The sequence below is a fragment of the Cetorhinus maximus genome, chromosome 19 (genome assembly GCF_964194155.1).
Source record: "Cetorhinus maximus chromosome 19, sCetMax3.hap1.1, whole genome shotgun sequence".
NCBI lineage: Eukaryota > Metazoa > Chordata > Chondrichthyes > Lamniformes > Cetorhinidae > Cetorhinus > Cetorhinus maximus.
Genome location: NC_135897.1, coordinates 15,773,596 through 15,794,573, shown reverse-complemented (window position 1 = coordinate 15,794,573; position 20,978 = coordinate 15,773,596). Strand labels below are relative to the sequence as shown.

Below are 20,978 nucleotides of genomic sequence, written 5' to 3'. Positions count from 1 at the left end.
AGTAGTCAAGGATCATCCAATTGGATAACTAAGGCCAGAATTTTTCTGTTGGCGAGTTGGGGGCGGGGCCCGCTCACCGACGCAAAAATGACGCGGGATGACATCAGGGGGAACCCCCGACGTCATCCCGCCCCATTTAAATATTCAGGATGGCGGGGGCACAGCGCGATCAGCTGTCCGCCCGCCAACCTGTCAATGGCGAATTGAGGCCATTGACAGGGTAGTCAACCCAATTAAAAGCCCTGCCAGTCCAACCTTAAGGCTGGCGGGCAGGCCAGGAGCCCCAGCGGGCTTCTGAAAAAACATGAAGCCTCATCCACCAGTGGGATGAGGTTTCATGTCTGTTTTTTAAAAGTTTAATAAAGTTTTAGTCATATTTATTAACATGTCCCATCTCGTGTGACATTGTCACATGAGGGGGACATTTTAATAATTTTTTTATTTTTCTATTTTTGAAGTTTACAAACCTTTCACCGATCTCCCTGAGACAGCACTTGGTCTCAGGGAGATGCGCACTCTTTCACGCGCATGTGTGAAAGAGCGCACTCTGACAGTTGGGGAATCCCTCCCCCCTGCACAGGAAGCGCATATCGCTTCCCGTCGGGCAGCCCGCTGGGTGGGCATTAATTGGCCCGCCCACTCAAAATGGTGGCGCGGCCCGTTTCGGCTGTGGCGATCAGTTGCCCACCCGCCGCCAAGCCGGTGGGGCCCGCCCGCCCATAAAGGGCACAATTCTGCCCTCAGAGTCTGCTAACATTCCCTTTGATGTGGGAAAATGGTAAACCAGGAGCTGCCCTGGCAACCTATGGCAGGGTAGTTAGGGGGCATGGTTGCTGGGTCTAGGAGGTCATAGGAATTATAGGAAGTTTACAGCACAGAAAGAGGCCACTTGGCCCATTGTGTCTGTGCCAGCCAAAAAACGAGACCTTCAGCCTAATCCCACTTTGCAGCATTCGGTCTGTAGCCCTGCATGTTACAGCACTTGAGTTGCACATCCAGATATATCCAGGTCATGTGATAAGCGAAAAATGTGTCAAAGCAGGGTTGATAACTGTAATCTGAATCTTGAAATGGTTAATACTTGAATGAACTTAAATTTGATTAATTAATAAATCTTGAATTGAAAATTAGTCTCAGTAATGATGACCGTGAAACTATCAATGATTGTTGTAAAAACCCATCTGGTTCACTAATGTCCTTTAGGAAATCTGCTGTCCTTACCTGGTCTGGCTTACATGTGACTCCAGACCCACAGCAATGTGGCTGACTCTGAAATGCCCCAGTAAGCCACTCAGTTCAAGGGCAATTAGGACAAATGTTGGCCTTTCCACTGATGCCCACGTTCCATAAAAGAATAATGAAAATACAGGTCTTGAAATGGAAGTCTTGACACATGGAGTCAGCCTTGAGGATGAGGTGGTGGACAAAGAAGTCTCCAGGTTCTGGGTTGACTGAAATTTGTTATTTAATCCAGGTACCCATTCATGTAAGGCTTATAGTAGCAGCAGGATATTTGACCAAGAAGACCGCGTTGAGAAGCCTGATTCTGTCCTCACTCACATTTTCCAGCAGTCACCACCAACTAGATAATCCTTGGCTGATTTTTCCATCCCCTCATCCAGCTATGAGGTTGTGCAGTCATTGCTAACCAAGCTGAGACTAGTTGACCTAACATGAACTGTTAACAACAGCAGGGGGAATTGGTCATTACAAACTCTTCACTGTATCAGCGACTGTGGCTTTTTCTCCATCTTCAGTGCATCGGCATGGCAACTCATCTTTGAGTCAGAAGATTGTGATTTAAGTCCCAATTGGGTGCATAATCTAGGCTGACACTCCAGTGCAGAACTGAGGCAGAGCTGTACTGTTAGAGGTGCCATCTTTTAGATGGAACGTTAAACTGTCTCTGCCTTTTGGGTCATTGTCACTTTTCGTCTTCTCTCAGAGGGTAGTGGAAATTTGGAACTCAGTCCGCCAAAAATCTTGTTGTTCGATAAATTGTAAAATTTGAAACTGAGATTGAAAGATTTTAGATAAGTAAGGGAGTTAAGGGTCACGAGGGCAAGAAGATGGAATTAATGTGCAGATCAGACATGATCTCATGGAATGATGGAATGTGCTCAAGAGATTGAATGAGCCTTTCAACTGTGACTATACTTCAGAAATATTCCGCTGGCTGGACAGCTCTTTGGAACATACTGAAGTTGTAACCGTGCCCCAAAAATGCAAGTTCTTTCCTTCCTTTCTTTTCGAACATGGCTTGAACTTTGTTAAAATGTTGCTATTGGTCCTTTCAGCCACTTAGTGCTTTGTCACTTGTCAAAGTAATCTGGAACTGGCTGTGAGGATCTTTTCTTCGCAGTGATGAGTCAGGCTAGAATTCTCCTCTTTGGGTTGGAGTTCTTCAGTGAGGGGAGGGTGAGGGGGGAGCTGGTGGAGAAGGGGTTCTGAGAGATTCTGACCAACTTCAATCCAATTCCTCAGCTCGGGGTTAAAGTTAACGCACGACAGTTACCAAAAGATTCATACGAACATGCAAATTAGGAGCAGGAGTAGGCTCCTCGGCTCCTCGAGCGTGCTCTGCCATTCAATAAAACCATGGCTGATCTGATTATAACCTCCTATCTACCCTCAATAGCCTTTCACCCCTTTGTTAATCAAGAATCTATCTACCTCTGCCTTAAAAACATTCAAAGATTCTGTTTCCACTGCCTTTTGAGGAAGAGGGTTCCAAAGACTCATTACCCTCCGAGAGAAACATTTTCTCCTCACCCCTGTATTAAATGGGCGACCCCTTAATTTTAAACAGTGACCCCTAGTTCTAGATTCTCCCACAAGAGGAAACATCCTCACCACATCTACCCTGTCAAGACCCCTCAGGATCTTAAAGGCTTTAATCAAGTCGCCTTTTACTCTTCTAAACTCCAGTGGATACAAGCCTAAACTGTCCAACTTTTCCTCATAAGACAATCTACCCGTTCCTGGTATTACTCCAGTAAACTTTCTCTGAACTGTCAACGCACTTACATCTTTCCTGAAATAAGGAGACGAATACTACAGAGATGTGGTCTCAACAGTGCCCACCAAGCGGAAGCCAAAGATGCCCTGGTGATACTAAGGATAAATTGTGGGTAAACTCTGAGGATAAACTCCAAGGCACTCTCTCTTCATTGGAGCAGCATCCCCGCCAAGGCCCATCCCCATGGCAGCCCAGTGCAACAGCAGCAACGCCATCGGAGAATTTGTCAGGGCTCCACCCCCATACTGCCCATTGCACATGACAAGCCAGGGGAAGAGCAGCTGACAGTGGTTCCGATTTGGTGGAAGGAAAGCTGGTCAGGGCAGTGGCAGCCATAGCATCCAAACTATCCATCATCCTTTGATACAACCCTCTCCTGCAGGGAGCACCCTGGCCTGACTGTGACACCGGCTAAGGATAACACTGACTGCGCAAATCAGACCAAGTTTTTCGACTCACCTTCAGTCAAACTAATTGAATTAAAGGAATTATGTCTTTAGCTAACCCTATTTGACAATATTTTTTCACCTTCTGTTTGCGAATACAGGTTATTTAGATTGTGGTAAAAACACATTACTGCAGCTGTGTTGATCATAAAGGCTGCTTTTCCTGCTTACTACTGTCATTTAAAAAAATATTCTCCCTAAGCTTGCTTCAGATCCTGTTATTCAAATCTGTCTTGGAGGTAATATCCCTTTAATAACTCGGAGTGAGTATGAAAACAAAAGTAAGTGATATTACTTTTTAAAATGAATAGCTGTAATAAGATGCCACAGTGTTAAATGAGGCAGTTTATTTTGATCAGATAGCTTGCTTATTTTCATAAGGAAGACTTTAAAAGGATGTAATACAGTCAAATACAATGTATGTTCCCATCAAATTTGCAGCAGCCAGTCTATTTTTTAAAAATCAGACCGTTCTGGAGGATATCAAAATGAACATTATCTTTGTGAGGGAGGTACAGAATACACAACAAGTATTTCAAAGAACGGAGAGCTGGCTGCATTCCCCTGGTGGGTTGCTGCCATTGCTGTTTGGGAATAGGCTGACACACTTATCAACGTTGGATATCAGCCAATTCAAGAATATCAGTGTTTTCTTAATCTTGCAATTACCAAGACCAGCTTTTATCACTTTGTGCAACTGTATTACAGGCAGTGTGTGGTTACTGAAATGACCTGGCATTATGCCAGTTTTTATTTCAAACTCTTGGGTGTTGTTCCCACTGGCCCACTAGACCTAGCTCTTTCTTGATGCTGACTCCATTTGCAAACAAATGGCTTCCTTGTCCCTGCATTCAGCCATGAAATTCTCCCTGTCATGATTGTGAGGAAAAACAGAGGGCTGGGAACACTGGACTACTCTCTCAACCTTCAGAAAGAAATAATTTGTGTTGATCCTGTGCTTTCCATGAGCCAAGGACACCACCAAGTGCTTTACGAACAATTAAATTCCTTTGGTGTAGTCACCATTGTAATTTAGGAAATACAGCAATCAATTTGCACACAGCAAGATCCCATATATAGCCATGAGATTCAAAGATGTTGGTTGAGGGATGAGTATAGGCAAGGCCATCAGGAAGATTACCCCTACTTTTCTTTGGAATAGTGACATGGAATCTTTTACTTCCACCAGACCTCAGTCTAATGTCTTGTCTGAACGACAGCACTCCTTCGCTACAGCACTGGAGTGTCAGCCTGGATTTTGCGCTCTAGTCGCTGAAGTGGGATTTGAACCCAGAACTGTTTGCGAAGAGTGCTACACACTGAGTCATGGCTAACATCTCTGAAACTGATCCAGCTGGTTTGCTATTTACCTCTCACAATTCATCCGGTTTTGAACCTTTCTTCAATGCAGCAATAGCCCAAATCTCACATTCACCCTGATGTAATAATGGAAAGAGAGAAAGCACTTGCCTTGCCCTACGATAAGAATCCTCATAGACTACATAAGACTGACATCATGATTGATTGATGAGAGCATGCCTCAGTCAGAATTCCCCTATGCACTCAGCACTGGGAATGTGAAGCAGGCTACTGTGCAGCACACTGACAACTTCACACACAGCATATCTTTGAATTCACCTGCGTGGGTAACAGTACTAATCTATTTACGATATAATAAATGTGTATGGTCAGTCTATTAACCTCCCTTCAACTTGGCACGATGCTGCAAAACCTTTTAGCGATGCATGGATTTAATTTAGAACCTTTCCTGCACTTTCGTCCTGTTTTAGTGCAGAGTGGAAAAAGGCCTGTAACAGAAGCCTGAGAGATGAATGTCTCTGTGGTTTGCCAACCACAGGTGTGCTGGTGGGTTTAAGTGTGTTTGAAGCACAGACATCAATGTGCCACAGTCTGAAAGTGATTTAACTTTGGCCAGTGGATATGGGGCACACCCTCGACTGTTGACTGTACGTAGAGTACACATCAATCCTGAACGTTTTTTGTGTTTTGAAAGCAACCATGAATGTGATCCAATGGCTGCTTCCTCGGTTTGTGTCTGAAGTTAGCAGGGGTTCAGTCAGATGCAAGGAAAAATAAGGGGCCTTTATATTCATTTAGTGTCTTTCACAACGTCAGAGCACCAAAAGTTGAAGTGAAGTTACTGTGGTGATGCAGGAAATGCAACAGCCAAAGTGTGCACAGCAAGATCCCACCAATGGCAATGAGGTAAGTGACCAGATAATCGGACTTTAACTGTGAGTTGAAGGATAACTTTTGGATGGTGAACCAAGGATAACTCCACTCTTCTTATAAAGGGATTTTTTACGCCCAGCTGACAGAGCAGATAAGTCCTCGGATTAATGTCTCATCTGCTGAGGGACTATCCCCAAGTTGTTGAATTTGGCTGAATTGTTTGGTGACTGACCTCTTGTCATTGTATTTTGAATTTTGTAGGCATTAAAATGATTTGGGAGATGGCTGAAATATAAAATTAGGAGCTGTTTTCCCATAATATGTTTGTCTTGAGATTGTGTATAATTTCAAATTTGTGTTGCTCCTTTTAACGTAACTAGAGTAGCTTTTGGAGCTCAGAGGATCATGGGCATTCAATCCACCATTAATGATCAATTATTAAACCAATAGTGGACAGCTGACAAGAGGTCATGCATGGAGCAGCATTAGAACATGAGACTAAAGAGCAGGAGTAGGCCATTTGGCCCTTCGAGCCTACCCTACTATTCAATAAGATCATGGCTGATTTGGTTGTGTCTCAACTCCACTTTCCTGTCTGCCTCCCATAACCATGTCCATTAAAATCTGTCCAAATCAGCCTTGAATGAATTCAATGACACAGCCTCCATTCTTTCTGAGGAAGAGAATTTCACTTAAGACAGACCCACTGAGAGAAAAAAATTCTCCTCATCTCTGTTTTATTCATAATCTGTGTCCCCTAGTTCTAATTTCTCCCACAAGAGGAAATATCCTCCTGACGTCCACCCTATCAAGTCCCCTCAAGATCTTATAAGTTTCAATAAGATCACCTCTCATTTTCTAAACTCCAGTAAGTATAGGCCCAACCTGTTCAACCTTTCTTCAGAAGTTAAGCCCTTCATCCCTGGAAGGAGTCGGCTGAATTTTCCCTGAACTGCTTCTGACGCAATTATATCCTTTTGCAAATAAGGAGACCAAAACTGTACACAGTATTCAATGTGGTCTCACCAATGCCCTGTAAAACTTACCGCTGCTGTGAAACTTCCCTACTTTTATATTCCATTCCCCTTGCAACAAACAACAACATTTCATTTGCCTTCCTAATCACTTTCTGTACCTGCATACTAACTTTCTGTGCTTCATGTACCAGAACACCCAGATCCCTCTGCACCACTGAGTTCTGTAATCCCCCTCCATTTAAATAATATACTGCTTTTCTATTCTTCCTGCCAAAGGGGACAAGTTCACATTTTCCCATATTACTCTCCACCTGCCAATATTTTGCCTGCTCACTTAACCTGTCTATATCCCTTTGCAGGCTCTCACCTCCTCCTAACAACTTACTTTCCTACCTAGCTTGGTGTCATCAGCAAATTTAGCTACCATACATTCAGTCCCTTCATCCAAGTCATTGATATAGATTGTAAATACTTGAGGACTCAGCACTGATCCCTGTGGCACTCCACTAGTTACAACTTACTAACCTAAAAAAGGGATCGTTCCCTCCGGGACACCCTGGTCCACTCCTCCATCACCGCCTACTCCTCAACCCCCACCTATGGCACCTCCCCATGCCCATGCAGAAGATGCAACACCTGCCCCTTCACTTCCTCTCTCCTCACCGTCCAAGGGCCCAAACACTCCTTTCAAATGAAGCAGCATTTCACTTGCATTTCCCCTAACTTAGTCTACTGCATTTGTTGCTCCCAATGCGGTCTCCTCTACATTGGAGAGACCAAACGCAAACTGGGCGACCGCTTTGCAGAACACCTGCGGTCTATCTGCAAGAAAGACCCAAACCTCCCTGTCTCTTGCCATTTTAACGCTCCACCCTGCTCTCTTGCCCACATGTCTGTCCTTGGCTTGCTTCATTGTTCCAGTGAAGCCCAACGCAAACTGGAGGAACAGCACCTCATCTTCCGACTAGGCACTTTACAGCCTTCCGTACTGAATATTGAATTCAACAACTTTAGATCTTAAACTCCCCCTCCCCCCATCCCCACCCCGTTTCTTTCCCCTCCCTTTTTTTTTCCAATAATTTATATAGATTCTTCTTTTTCCACCTATTTCCATTATTTTTAAATCTACAACTAATACCTTGTTAGTCTTTCCACCCCATCCCCACTAGAGCTGTACCTTGAGTGTCCTGCCATCAATTCTTAATTAGCACTTTTCTTAGATAAAATCACCACCTTCAACACCTCTTTGATCCTTTTGTCTGTGACATCTTTTGATTATCTGCTCCTATCACTGCTTGCTTGTCCCCACAACCACCCCACCCTCAACTTCTCTCTCCCCCCGCCCCCCACCTTAGACCAGCTTATATTTCACCTCTCTCCTAACTATACTTCAGTTCTGCCGAAGGGTCATGAGGACTCGAAACGTCAGCTCTTTTCTTCTCCACTGATGCTGCCAGACCTGCTGAGTTTTTCCAGGTAATTCTGTTTTTGTTTTTAACCTAAAAAAGACCCATTTATCCCTACTCTCTGCTTCCTGTTAGCTAACCAATCCTTTATCCATGCTAATAAATTACCCCCTATACCATGAGCTCTTACTTTGTGCAGTAACCTTTGGTGTGGCACCTTATCAAGTGCCTTTTGGAAACCCAAGTACACCACATCACCCGTGACAGAATAAGGAAATTAAGGATTGTGTCAAATTGAAAGAAACACTACACAAGTCTGCAAAGATTAGCGGTAGGTCAAATGTTTGGACAGATTTTAAGAACCAGCAAAGAATGACTAAAAAAATGATAAAGAGGGAGGAGGTAGAGTATGAGAGAAAGCTAGCTAGTAATATAACAACAGACAGTAAAAGATTCTATAAGTATTTAAGTAGGAAAAGAATAACTAAAGCTCGTGTTGGCCCTCCAGAGAGTGAGTCTGGTGAACTAATAATGCTAACAAGGAGATGGCAGAGGCATTGAACAGGTATTTTGTGTCTGTCTCCACTGTAGAGGACTTAGAAAACTTCCCAAAGATACTTAAAAATCGAGAGGTGAAAGGAAAAGAGGAATTTAAAACAACCACCATCATGCTGGGAAAACTATCAGACAAGGCTGACAAGCCCCCAGGACCGGATGGCCTTGCAGACTTGTACAATGTTTCTTTCAATTTGACACAATCCTTAATTTCCTTATTTAGCCGTTGATGATGCTTCATCCTCAAAGAGTCTTTCTTTCTCACTGGGATAAATCTTTGCTGACAGTCATTAAATATCTTGTTAAAAGCCTGCCACTGCATCTCTTCTGTCCTACCTTTTAACCTAGTTTCCCAGTTCACTTTAGCCAACTCTGCCTTCATATCCTTATAGTTACCTCTGTTTAGGTTTCAAACACCAGTCTTAGTCCCACGCTTCTCCCCCTCAAACGGAACATGAAATTCTATCATGTTATGATCACTGTTGCCTAGAGGCTCCTTTACCATGAGGTTATAGATTAATTCTGTGAGGATCCATCCAGAACAGGGTCCAATCAGAGTTGACCACCCTGCCCAATCTTGAGGTGGATTATAAAGGAGAGCTGATAGAGTGATCTTTTGTAGTCACTCCTTGAGATTAGTAGCATGCACCAACAAAGCAAGAATACAAGAATTGGAATCTTTTAGACTGACAGGCTGGTTCATTGCTTCACCTTGATTTTAGCTGGGACCGATGGGCGAGTGTGTGGGTGGGGATGTCAGCGGTGTTTTTTGCCAGCCTTGACTTGACTGTGTGAGGCCCAGGCTATTTTGATTTCTGAATATCATTTAAATTTACCAGACCTGACACCCATTTGAACCCAGAGCTAGCAGCATCAGGCCAACAGGAGAACTTGGCCAGCATTTTCACCGAGTCAGATTGACTCGGGAGTCCATTAAAATTGGTGGGTGGGTCCCAATTCTGGGATTCCTGACTCTATTCCCAGGCTTCTGATTTTCAGGAGTGTCTTCAAAGGGTGCAGGCTGGTTCCTGTTAAAAGCCCGCGTCTGCATTCCCGACCTGGCTGGCTCCATTGCGGAGATAGACATCCTCCGCAATTTTCATGGAGTCGGGCTAGTTTTTAAAGAGTGGTGGTTCATGACCCCTTCCCCCCCATGCAGAGAAGCCATGAACCCTAGTTTGCATGAGGGCACCTTCTAAGAAGTAGGTTCAAAAGGTCCCCCACATCCACCCCCAAGGCCCCTCACGTCCCCTATGCCAAACTCTGCCCTTCTACCCATCCCCATGGTCACTCATGCTCTTTATGGAAAGCTGTGCCCTTCCATCCACTCGCTATAGCCCCTCATTCCCCTGTGCCAACCTATGGCACTTCCATGCCCATTGACCACTATACAGAACCAAGGAATTGTGAAATTGACAGCAGAGATGAGAGAGCCTGAGCTGCCAATCAATGGTTTCTCTTGGGCACAGGTGGATGCCTGGGTTCTCAGCCAAGCCTAATTATGAATGCTTGGCTGAGAGCCCAGGTATCTATTTGAGTACTAAAACACCTGAGCCCCAGGGAAAACATTGCTTGATTGACAGCTCAGGCTCTCTGATCTCTGCTGTCAATTTCACATTGTTTACACAACATTAAGTGGTTTCGAGGGGTTGTTTTGTTTTTATTGAAATTTTCGATGGTCTGGATGATTGACACTTACATTGGCCTGTAATTAAATGACATTTTCTTCAACATAGTAGAAAATATGAATGATTTACTTTTTAAAGCTTTTTTTCAGGACGTCCTACTGTCACTATAGGGGTCATTAGTTCTGTACATTGCATAATGATTCAATGGCCATGCAAATGCCTTAGCTTGGCATGGAGAGCATGAGGGGCCTTGGGGGTGGTGCTGGGTGGGTAGAAGGGCAGAGCTTGGAATAGGGAGTGTGAAGGGCCATAGGGGGTGGGTGAGAGACATGAGCTGGCATGGTTGGGGCATCGGGAGTGTTTGAAGGTTGAGGGGGTATGAGGGGCGAGGGCTGGAGGGATGGTATTTTATTTTAGTTAGAACAAAGTCCCACAGCACGAATGCGGGTCTTTTAAACAGCCCGCCCAGCACCCAGCAGCCCCTGTGGCTGCCTCTAAACTTCTTCCCAGGTTGTCTAGCCCAACTCCAGTCTGCACCCGCCTTGACGACAATCACGATCCCGTCTTTGTGGGCACTTTCTCCCAAGGCTGGAGGGCCCAGCCGGGAATTTTCCCAACACCCACTACCTGCTTCGAGGATGAAAATCCAGGCTCTGGAATCCCTGACTCAAAACAACCCCCACAAACCATTACACAGAATCTACAACACTGAAAGTGGCCATTTGGCCCATCTGCCCCATGTTGGTGGACTCCATGTGGACACGGTCCTAATCCTGAATCTTGTTCTGTTCCCATATCCATTTATTTTGCTTTCCTTTAACTCCCTGTCTCACTATTGTTAAATATTAATACAGCCTCTGCTTCAATCACTAACACTGGGAGTGTTGATCTACACAACCTCCGGATTTACAAAACCTCCTGTGTAAAGAGGCTTCTCCTTATAACTGCCCTTCATGTAACCTCTATTCTAGTTCTAGTCGCCTAACTCACAGGACCTAGTCTGCTTCTGTTAGCCCTCTCCCTTCCCTTCATAATTTGAAGCACTTATAGCAAATCATCCATATATCTGGTCTATTTTAAGAAAAACGCCCTCTATTTTTAAAAGGTTTTCATATTTGCATTTCCTCAGACCAGGCAACATCCTGGTAACTCTGTGCTGTCGCCTCAACATCTGTCCGTCAGCGTGGAGGTCAAAACTGCCCATGGTGTCCCAACTGTCATCTTACTAAGGTTTCTTGAAGGATGGAGTGCGATTGTTCTCACTTTCCCCTCCTCCCCTGAAGACTTTGCCTTGTGCTGGTCCTGTGGGCAGTGACAGTCTCCCAGCATCTTGGCCCAGGTGGCTGCCCCTCATTGTGTGAGGGATGTTGTCAAGCTATTTGGCTTGAGCAGGCATCACTGACTGAGTTTGCTTCTGCCAGCTTCTCCCCATGACCACACATGCACAGTTGCCAAGGACAAAGTACTGTTTTTTAATTGTTTTTGAAAAGCAAGTAAATAACCAGGACATCTCTTTCTCTATGTTTACTGCAGTGATTCAGGCTTGGCTTCCTCTTGCTTTTTCTTAATCTCTAGACAGTCACTCTTGCGGTTCAGGGCACTGAGAGAATCTCTTGATTGAATTACTGTCTATTCACACACAGCCCACCATCTCTCAACCCACATGAATTTGTGCTCATGTGTAATAAACCACACTGGTTAAAATGTAGGCTTGGCTGGATGTTTCTATACCACAAAATGATTTTTGGATTCAGACACAAAGCATGTTTGCTGAAAAAGATTGTTAGTAAGCATTCAAAGTAATTACTTCTTTTGTATTTTGTTTTTTTTGTTTGTGGGACGTGTGTGACATTAGCAAGGCAGTACTGATTGCCCCTCCCTCATTACCCTGTGCTCATTAAGAGTCCACCATGAGTTGTGGATCTGGCGTCACATGCTGGCCCAGCTGGGGTGAATTCTTCCCTTCCCTGAAGGACATTAATGAATCAAGTTGGGCTTTTCACCAGCATTCTGCCAGATTTCATGGTAATTTCTTCAGTACTAGCCCAGACATTACCAGTTTTATTAAATTCAAAAGAGTCTGATGGAATACTCTCCACTTGCCTGGATGAGTGCAGCTCCAACAACACTCAAGAAGCTCGACACCATCCAGGACAAAGCATCCTGCTTGATTGGCAACCCGTCCACCACCTTCAAGATTCACTGCATCCAGCACTGCCACACAGTGGCAGCAGTGTGTACCACCTGCAAGGTGCACTGCAGGAATTCACCAAGGTTCCTTCGGCAGCACCTTCCAAACCTACGACCTCTACCATCTAGAAGGGCAAGGGCAGCAGACGCATTGCAACACCAAACCCTGCAAGTTCCCCTCCAAGCCATTCACCACCCTGACTTGGAAATATATTGCTGTTCCTCTACTGTTACTAGGTCAAAATCCTGGAATTCCTTTCCTAACAGCACTGTGGGTGTACCTACACCACAGGGACTGCAGCAGTTCAAGAAGATGGCTTACCACTACCTTCTCAAGGGCACCTAGGGATGGGCAATAAATGCTGGCCTTGCCAGTGAAGCTCACATCCCATGAAAGAATAAAAAAAGTAAGAGCATAAGAGTTACGAGCAGGAGTAGGCCATTTGGTCCCTCCAGCCTGCTCCACCATTTAATAAGATCATGACTGATCTGATCTTGGCCTCAACTCCAATTTCCTGCCCTAAAACACTTGACTCACTTGTAGACCAAATATCTGTTTAATTCAGCCTTGAATGTATTCAGTAACTGAGCCTCCACTACGCTCTGGGAAGAGAATTCCAAAGATTAACAATCCTCTGAGAGAAGAAATTCCTCCTCATCTCCATCTTAAATGGGAGACCCCTTATTCTGAAACTGTATCCGCTAGTTCTAGACTCCCCCACAACGGGAAACATCCAACCAGTATCTACCTTGTCAAGCCCCCTCAGAATCTTGTGTATTTCAATAAGATCACCTCTCATTCTTCTAAACTCCAATGAGTATAAGCCCAACCTGCTCAACCTCCCCTCTTAAGACACCGCTTCATCCCAGGAATCAACCTAGTGAACCTTCTCGGAACTGCCTCCAATGCAATTCAGTTTGCCATGACCTCTGGGTTACTAATCCAGTGTCAGAATCACTCTGCTGACCATATAGTCGTCCCAGTGCTTGACTGGAAAGGAGGGAAGTTACAATTGTGCTTTGGTGGAATGGTTGCCATGAGTGAGTTGCCATCCCATGATGGCCTGAGACAGCTGACCTACTGCTCCCTTACCGCTGACACATAGCCTTCGCACCTCTGGTACATCATCTATGACCTGGCACTTCCAGAAAATTGCCAGGGCCAAATATTTGGAGGGGAGGAGGATTTTAAATGCCAGTGAATAGCATCAGCTCACAGTTAATATCATGGTCAGAGCTTGATGACATCATCAAACCCTGATCTTGATATTTAATGAAGGACCCCTCCAGTTCTGTGTGTGATGTTCTTGCAGCCAGACCTCCTGTCTTTTGCTCGCTGTCTAGTGGCTCCCTGCTAGTTGGTGCACTGCTGGTGAGGACAGATAATTACAGTCTAACAACTTACTATGGCAGACCCACGAGAAACATTCACTTGTCTAAGGCGTCAGATGGCACCTGAATCCTCGGGGGTATAGTCGAAAAAAGTAGAACTCAACTTGTTAGTATAACATTTGAATATTGCTGAAAAGTGGGACATATTGTCAAAGCTTTTCATCTTGCACTCATCAGGACAAATGCAAGAATGCCAAATTTCAAATGATCACAATAATTTATGCTACTGAAGGAGAGGGGTGTTGATTGGTTGGCAAGTTGACCCTGATTGGCTGAGGTGTTGCCATGGCGAGAGCACCGGGGAACTATAGGCTCCCCAAGCTCCTGGGTAATTCAGAAAAGGAGCAAGACTTGAACCTATTCCTTTTGTTTGCAGAGAACATGTCGCTGAGTGTGAATACATATCGCTTCTAGCAAGCATAAATGACTATGTTACAAGCTCAATTGATTATCTTAAATTAATTGTTGGTGTAGCTATTAGTGCACTCAGGATTGTTCATCAGGTGCAGGATAAATGAGAAAAGCTCTATTCATCATGACATCATTAACCACTAATGGGACGATGCCTTTAATGGTGGTTGATTGATTTTTCTATCTGCTTGCAGTCGATTGGGGTGAAGACTTGACCGAGTTATATTTCTGAAATAAGTTCGCTACGTGGCGAATAAACAATCTCGGATGTGACGTTGCTGCCCAACCAATGGCAGGAACTTTCTTTAGTGTTGATGGTCAGGGTCCCTCCCCGGAATGAAGGGTGACACCTGCTGCGTTAGCCCACCTTTGTCCTTTCAGGTCCCAGAGACTCGCTGTGCAATTCCAGCAGGCACTTTGTCCTTCTAAAGCAGGTGTCAGTTCAAGGAACGGGCAGATTTTCAGAACGGGAGAAATCTCACACAGGTATTCAAAGAACTCAGCAGAATGTGAGGTACAAATAATAAACATTTGGAAGGGATTTTTTTTTTCTTAGTACAATAACACTGTCAGGGCCACAACAGGAGCTGACAGATCTGACATATTTATAGCTGGACAGAATGAGAAACCGCTGTTTATTAATTCAAACTGCAGCTTAAGTCTATTACATTGATGGTGTGAATGAAAAATGACTGAGGAGTGACTGCAGTTTGAACTGTCTACCTGATTCAGTGCAGGCCTGAGCCCAGACTGATCACCAACTGACCGTATTGGCACATGGACTGGCAGGGCTGTGGCGAGAATGGCAACACTAGCAGGTACACCGGACAAATCACTTCTTGACATTCTTGGGTCGAGATTTTGATCAAAGAAATTCATATCTAAACATTTAATGCACTTGTTTACACTCCTGTATATGATATTTGGACACATACAAATACCACATGTAAGTATATTACAAGTGCAAGGAGTGTGTGTGTGTGTGTGTGCGCGCGTGCAAGTGTGCATCTGTGGGATGTGTGTGTGTAGTGGGAGGGTAGGGGGGGAGGTGTGGGCGTGGGGGTGTGTGAGTGTGGGGGGGGTAGGGGGAGAGGTGTGGGCGTGGGGGTGTGCGTGTGTGGGGTGTGTGTGTTGGGGGGTAGGGGGGAGGTGTGGGTGTGGGGGTGTGCGTGTGTTGGGGGGGGTAGGGGAGAGGTGTGGGCGTGGGGGTGTGTGTTTGTGGGGGGAGTAGGGGGAGGTGTGGGCGTGGGGGTGTGTGTTTGTGGGGGGGTAAGGGGGAGGTGTGGGTGTGGGGGTGTGCATGTGTGAGGTGTGTGTGGGGGGGGGGGTGTAGGGGGGGAGGTGTGGGCGTGGGGGTGTGTATGTGTGGGGAGGGTAGGGGGGAGGTGTGGGCGTGGGGGTGTGTGTTTGTGGGGGGTAAGGGGGAGGTGTGGGCGTGGGGGTATGCATGTGTGAGCTGTGTGTGTGTGTGGGGGGGGTGTAGGGGGGGAGGTGTGGGCGTGGGGGTGTGTATGTATGGGGGGGGTAGGGGGGAGGTGTGGGCGTGGGTGTGTGTGTGTGTGGGGGGGGGTAGGGGGGAGGTGTGGGCGTGGGGGTGTGCGTGTGGGGGGAGGGTAGGGGGGAGGTGGTGGCGTGGGGGTGTGCGTGTGTGGGGTGTGTGTCGGGGGGGGTAGGGGGGGAGGTGTGGGTGTGGGGGTATGCGTGTGTGGGGTGTGTGTGGGGCGGGGTAGGGGGGGAGGTGTGGGCGTGGGGGTGTGCGTGTGTGGGGTGTGTGTGGGGGGGGGTGGGGGGGAGGTGTGTGGGGTGTGTGTGTGTGGGGGGGTAGGGGGGAGGTGTGCGTGTGTGGGGTGTGTGTGTGTGCGGGGGGGTAGGGGGGGAGGTGGGGGTGTGTGTGTGGGGGGGGTAGGGGGGAGGTGTGGGCGTGGGGGTGTGTGTGTGTGGGGGGGTAGGGGGGAGGTGTGTGGGGTGTGTGTGTGTGGGGGGGTAGGGGGGAGGTGTGCGTGTGTGGGGTGTGTGTGTGTGCGGGGGGGTAGGGGGGGAGGTGTGGGCGTGGGGGTGTGTGTGTGGGGGGGGTAGGGGGGAGGTGTGGGCGTGGGGGTGTGTGTGTGTGGGGGGGTAGGGGGGGAGGTGTGGGCGTGGGGGTGTGCGTGTGTGGGGGGGGTAGGGGGGAGGTGTGGGCGTGGGGGTGTGTGTGTGTGGGGGGGTAGGGGGGAGGTGTGCGTGTGTGGGGTGTGTGTGTGTGGGGGGGTAGGGGGGAGGTGTGCGTGTGTGGGGTGTGTGTGTGTGCGGGGGGGTAGGGGGGGAGGTGTGGGCGTGGGGGTGTGTGTGTGGGGGGGGTAGGGGGGAGGTGTGGGCGTGGGGGTGTGTGTGTGTGGGGGGGTAGGGGGGGAGGTGTGGGCGTGGGGGTGTGCGTGTGTGGGGGGGGTAGGGGGGAGGTGTGGGCGTGGGGGTGTGTGTGTGTGGGGGGGTAGGGGGGAGGTGTGCGTGTGTGGGGTGTGTGTGTGTGGGGGGGTAGGGGGGAGGTGTGCGTGTGTGGGGTGTGTGTGTGTGTGGTGGGGGGTAGGGGGGGAGGTGTGGGCGTGGGGGTGTGTGTGTGGGGGGGGTAGGTGGGGAGGTGTGGATGTGGGTGTGTGTGTGTGGGGGTGGTAGGGGGGGAGGTGTGCGTGTGTGGGGTGTGTGTGTGTGGGGGGGTAGGTGTGGGTATGTGGGTGTGTGTGTGTTTGTGGGGTGTGTGTGTATTGGGGGGGTAGGGGGGAGGCGTGGGGGTGTGTGTGTGTGGGGTGTGTGTGTGGGGGCGCGTAGGGGGGAGGTTTGGGCATTGCGGTGTGTGTGTGTGGATGAACCTCACTGCTCAAGATTTCTATCCTCCATTTCCTCATACACAACCAGCTGGAGAGACAAACACAAGGTGCGACTGTAGCCAAACTGTCTTGTGTGTATCCTTCAAGTGAAGTTTACCCTTAAGTTGAAGGCCTACCTATCCTAGTTACTTAGCACAATGAGCTTTTTATATCCACCCGAGCGGGCAGCTGTAGCCATAGTTTAACGTCTCATCTAACAGACATACCATCGTGTAACTGAGCCCCATGGAGCTGGAGAGCCTTGGATCTACATTGAGTTCACTGATATCAATCAGTATTGCTGACAAGGTGGGAGTAATGTTATTGCTAATATCCCCAGATTCATTTTGGGGGCAGGAAGGAGAAAAGACAAACAGCCCCCCATCACTCACGTACTTCTTAGCATTTGTATAAGGACTAATAGGCATGGCTATGAATTCCTGCTGGGCTAATGATTTTAAAATCCACTGCCCAAGTCCACACAGAATGAATGCTCACTTTGGGTGAGATATTAGAAGACAATCCGCCCTGCTCACCACTCCGACCCTGGCCTGTGCCACTAATCAGGAGAGGAGGGCAATAGAAAGGGGCTGAACAACATTCATGGGGAGATAGAATCTGCAAAATCTGCCCTGTATTCAGCTTCTGTCAATCCTTGCTGCTCCCTGCAACCGGAAATTAAGTTGAAGTTCACTCAGAGAGATGAGGAGAAAATTAAACAATTATATCTGCTGAATTCAATGAGGTTGACTCTCTGACGTCTAAGTGAAAGGGCATGAAATCTTTTCAAATCATCATACTTTTAGCACAGTTTCCTGCTGTAGCATTAGTAAGTGTGTTAACTTGGGGTAAGATGGAGATTAATGAGTTTGTGCAACCTTTGTTCAACTTAACGTGTCATGGTATGTGCTACTTGTATATTAAATGGGTGTTTAATTGCATTCAAGTGGTGGGTTTTAACTGGAGATTCACCTGTGCCCCTATATACATCGAAGCAAGTTGAAACTGCAGCTGTTCGATTGGAGGTCATGTTATGTAATGTGTGTCTCTGTAAGTAAAAACTTGCAAGTGTATAAAGACTAGACTCCCATTCTACCCTTCACTGCCTGGCTGTCTGATGTGACCAAGAGTCAGAAATATGTTTTTCTTTTGGAACTAATCAAATTACGTGACCCCCACCTCCTCTCTCGCTTTTCAGCTTGCCATTCTGGAACTTTTAAAGCAAACCAGGGCAGTGAGCTGTGCACCCCTTGCCCTGCCAACAGCAGGTCCTTAACTGAGGCGTCCAGTGTGTGTTCCTGTCGTATCGGATATTACAGAGCAGACTTTGACTCGCCCAAGATGCCTTGTACAAGTGAGTAAAGATCTAACAATGCATGGAAAAAATGAAATGATGCCGAAATATGAAGATAACCAATTGTTCAGCTCCAACGCTATCTGTCTCTTTATTAAGGATGAGGATTGTTGTGACAAATAAATGCTCCTAAACCAATTCAGTGTTTTTCTTTGTGGTAATATTTGATTTGTTGATTTCTCTGTTCTAAGGATCCCTGAGTGAAAATGAGGTTGGGAGGGAGAGAGCAATTTCACATCATATTTGCCAGAGAACCCATGAAGAAAGTGGGCCTATGTGCCCATGCTCACAGGGTTGTCATTGTGATTTTTGTTCTATTATCAAACTTGAACAGTTTAAACACCTGAGAGCACAACTGCAAAATTTCCCCTTCCAAATGGGCTGTGTAACATCTAGGTGGAAGGTTGGTTGGTTAGAGGTCTATTGGGTTGGTTGGGGGTTGGGGCAGGGATGTGGGGCTAGTTTCAGATCATAAATTGTGACTATGACACAATATTGAGCTATATCGGTTTCAGTGTGATTCATTGATATCCATGTGTTAAAAGAACTTTGTGGCAACATTAAGATGAGATGGTTTTCCAGACAAGCTCATGCTCTAATTGCCAGGTAACAGTAAATGAAACACACCCCTCGCTCCAACAAATCAATTATCATGATTTAAAGAATTTGCAAATGCAGCATTTTTATAGTTTTTACCAGCTTCAGATGACATAGGTAAAGTGTTCAAGCTTCATGGATGGGCTCCTGATGATAAAGCTCATGTCCTACTAAGCTACATGACCTAGCAATGTCCCAGGATAGACCTCTCATCTCCTGAAGAATTAACTGTGTGTGTACAGGTGTTTTTGATGTGCTCGGACTAAGGAGGAGAAATGTCAAGATGCCATGTCTGATCATTGTGCTTGCTTTTACATTTGTGGGTATCACTTTTTTTTTCCCTTTATCTTTCATGGAATGTGGGTGTCACTGGCAAGGCCATCATTTGTTACCCATTCTTAATTCTTTGAATTGAGTGGCTTGCTAGGCTATTTCAGAAGGTGTTTAAGAGTCAACCACATTGCTGTGGATCTGGAGTCACATGTAGGCAAGAACAATAGATTTCCTTCCCTTTTGGACCAAATGGGTTTTTACAACAATCAATGATACTAATTACTAACTTTATTGACTGAATTTACACCAGCTACCATGGTGGGATTTGAACCCATGAATCTGGTTTACTAGTCCAGTGACAGTACCCCTATGCCACCATCTTCCCATGCCACTAACTCCCCCTTAGACCCTGAGTCTTACCTCCATCACAGCTGAATTTGAACTGAAGCACGTCACTCATTCACTACTTTCTTGGGATCTCCCTGGGTAGACAAAATTATTTGAAACCGTGTCCATATTCCACACTATCTACTGGACTTAAAGAAGACGATATTCATTCAGATCTCCCCCTTTTGCTGGCCTTTTGCATAAGTACGATGCTGCTAATCACCCAAACAATGAGAGATTTTTCAACATGGCTGAGAATAATGCTTCTGCTCCCTGTCCTCTCCTCTCACTCCCCAGCTAATTTGTGAATGTAAGCATATGATTAGGGAGCACTACCACCAGTTTTGTTTCAAAATAGTGCTGCCCAAAAAAGCACAGTCCTCGAGTGCTCCAGCAACACGTGTCATATTGTAATCCTGGTATTGGGTTGTCAACAGTACAGGGCTACATATTGTAGATATCACCCTGTCTTGAGTTTTGTGTACTAAAGGCTGGGACTGACACTTTGAAAGGTATCTCGTGAACTCATTGGGGCAGGTAACCTCTTACCAATTAGCCTGTGTATGATGCCTGAGGTAAGAGTCTCCCAACAAGTAAGAGGCCTCTGAAACTGTTTTGATAATTAGTGTAAAAAAATCCCCTCTCAGAGCCAAATCTAAACAAATGTAAGCTTTGTGAAGGGAATATCAGAGTTACTCCCTGAATAGTCTGTCTGCACCTCCTGGTGGCTGCTTTAGGAGCTGCCTCATCAAGGGCCTGCAAGCAGCAGAGGCCATTTTGTGCAGGGGAGAATTGCTTGGGTACCTTTAAAAGAGTCAGCCCCTGCAGACCCACGTATTTGAGTGGCAGTGCAATGGCGCTTTACCACGAGGAAGTCAACTTTTTACACCTGGCATTTGATGTTGTGATTTTCAGTCAGCAGAAGGCAAAGTTAGAGGCATTCAGAATTGATTAGGTAGCTGTTACTTTTTCCCAGTGTCAGTTGTACCCAATCTTGAGATAGAGAGTTAGGTTCTTAAAAGAAGTTTTATATGGGGAATTAAACTCAAGAACAGACCATCTGGGTACTCAGTGGCATTGCAGCAGGCAGTAAATTAGGAGTATTGGAGGGGTGGTATATAGTCAAGGCAGGGGGTCAACTAGTTTAAATGCCCCTACCAGATGCCCAAAGCACAGTGACACCACTGGCCTTCTGTTCTTGGGTGACTCTCGCTACTGCCTCATGCCTCAGTAGGTTACCCTCTTCATTGATGTATAATGAGAATTGGACAGATTCTATGTGGGCAGGTGATCACTCTGCCAGTCTACCT

The 20,978-nt window shown here is 46.4% G+C and overlaps 1 protein-coding gene across 1 annotated transcript in view; it reads left to right on the top strand.

Annotated features, from left to right (window-relative positions):
* Nucleotides 1-20,978, top strand: part of LOC144693664 (ephrin type-B receptor 1) — a 540,104-nt gene that overhangs the window by 320,504 nt on the left and 198,622 nt on the right. The window contains exon 4 of the mRNA XM_078563531.1: nucleotides 18,256-18,411. Within this exon, the coding sequence (XP_078419657.1) occupies nucleotides 18,256-18,411 (156 nt within the window). The remainder of the gene's footprint in view (nucleotides 1-18,255; nucleotides 18,412-20,978) is intronic.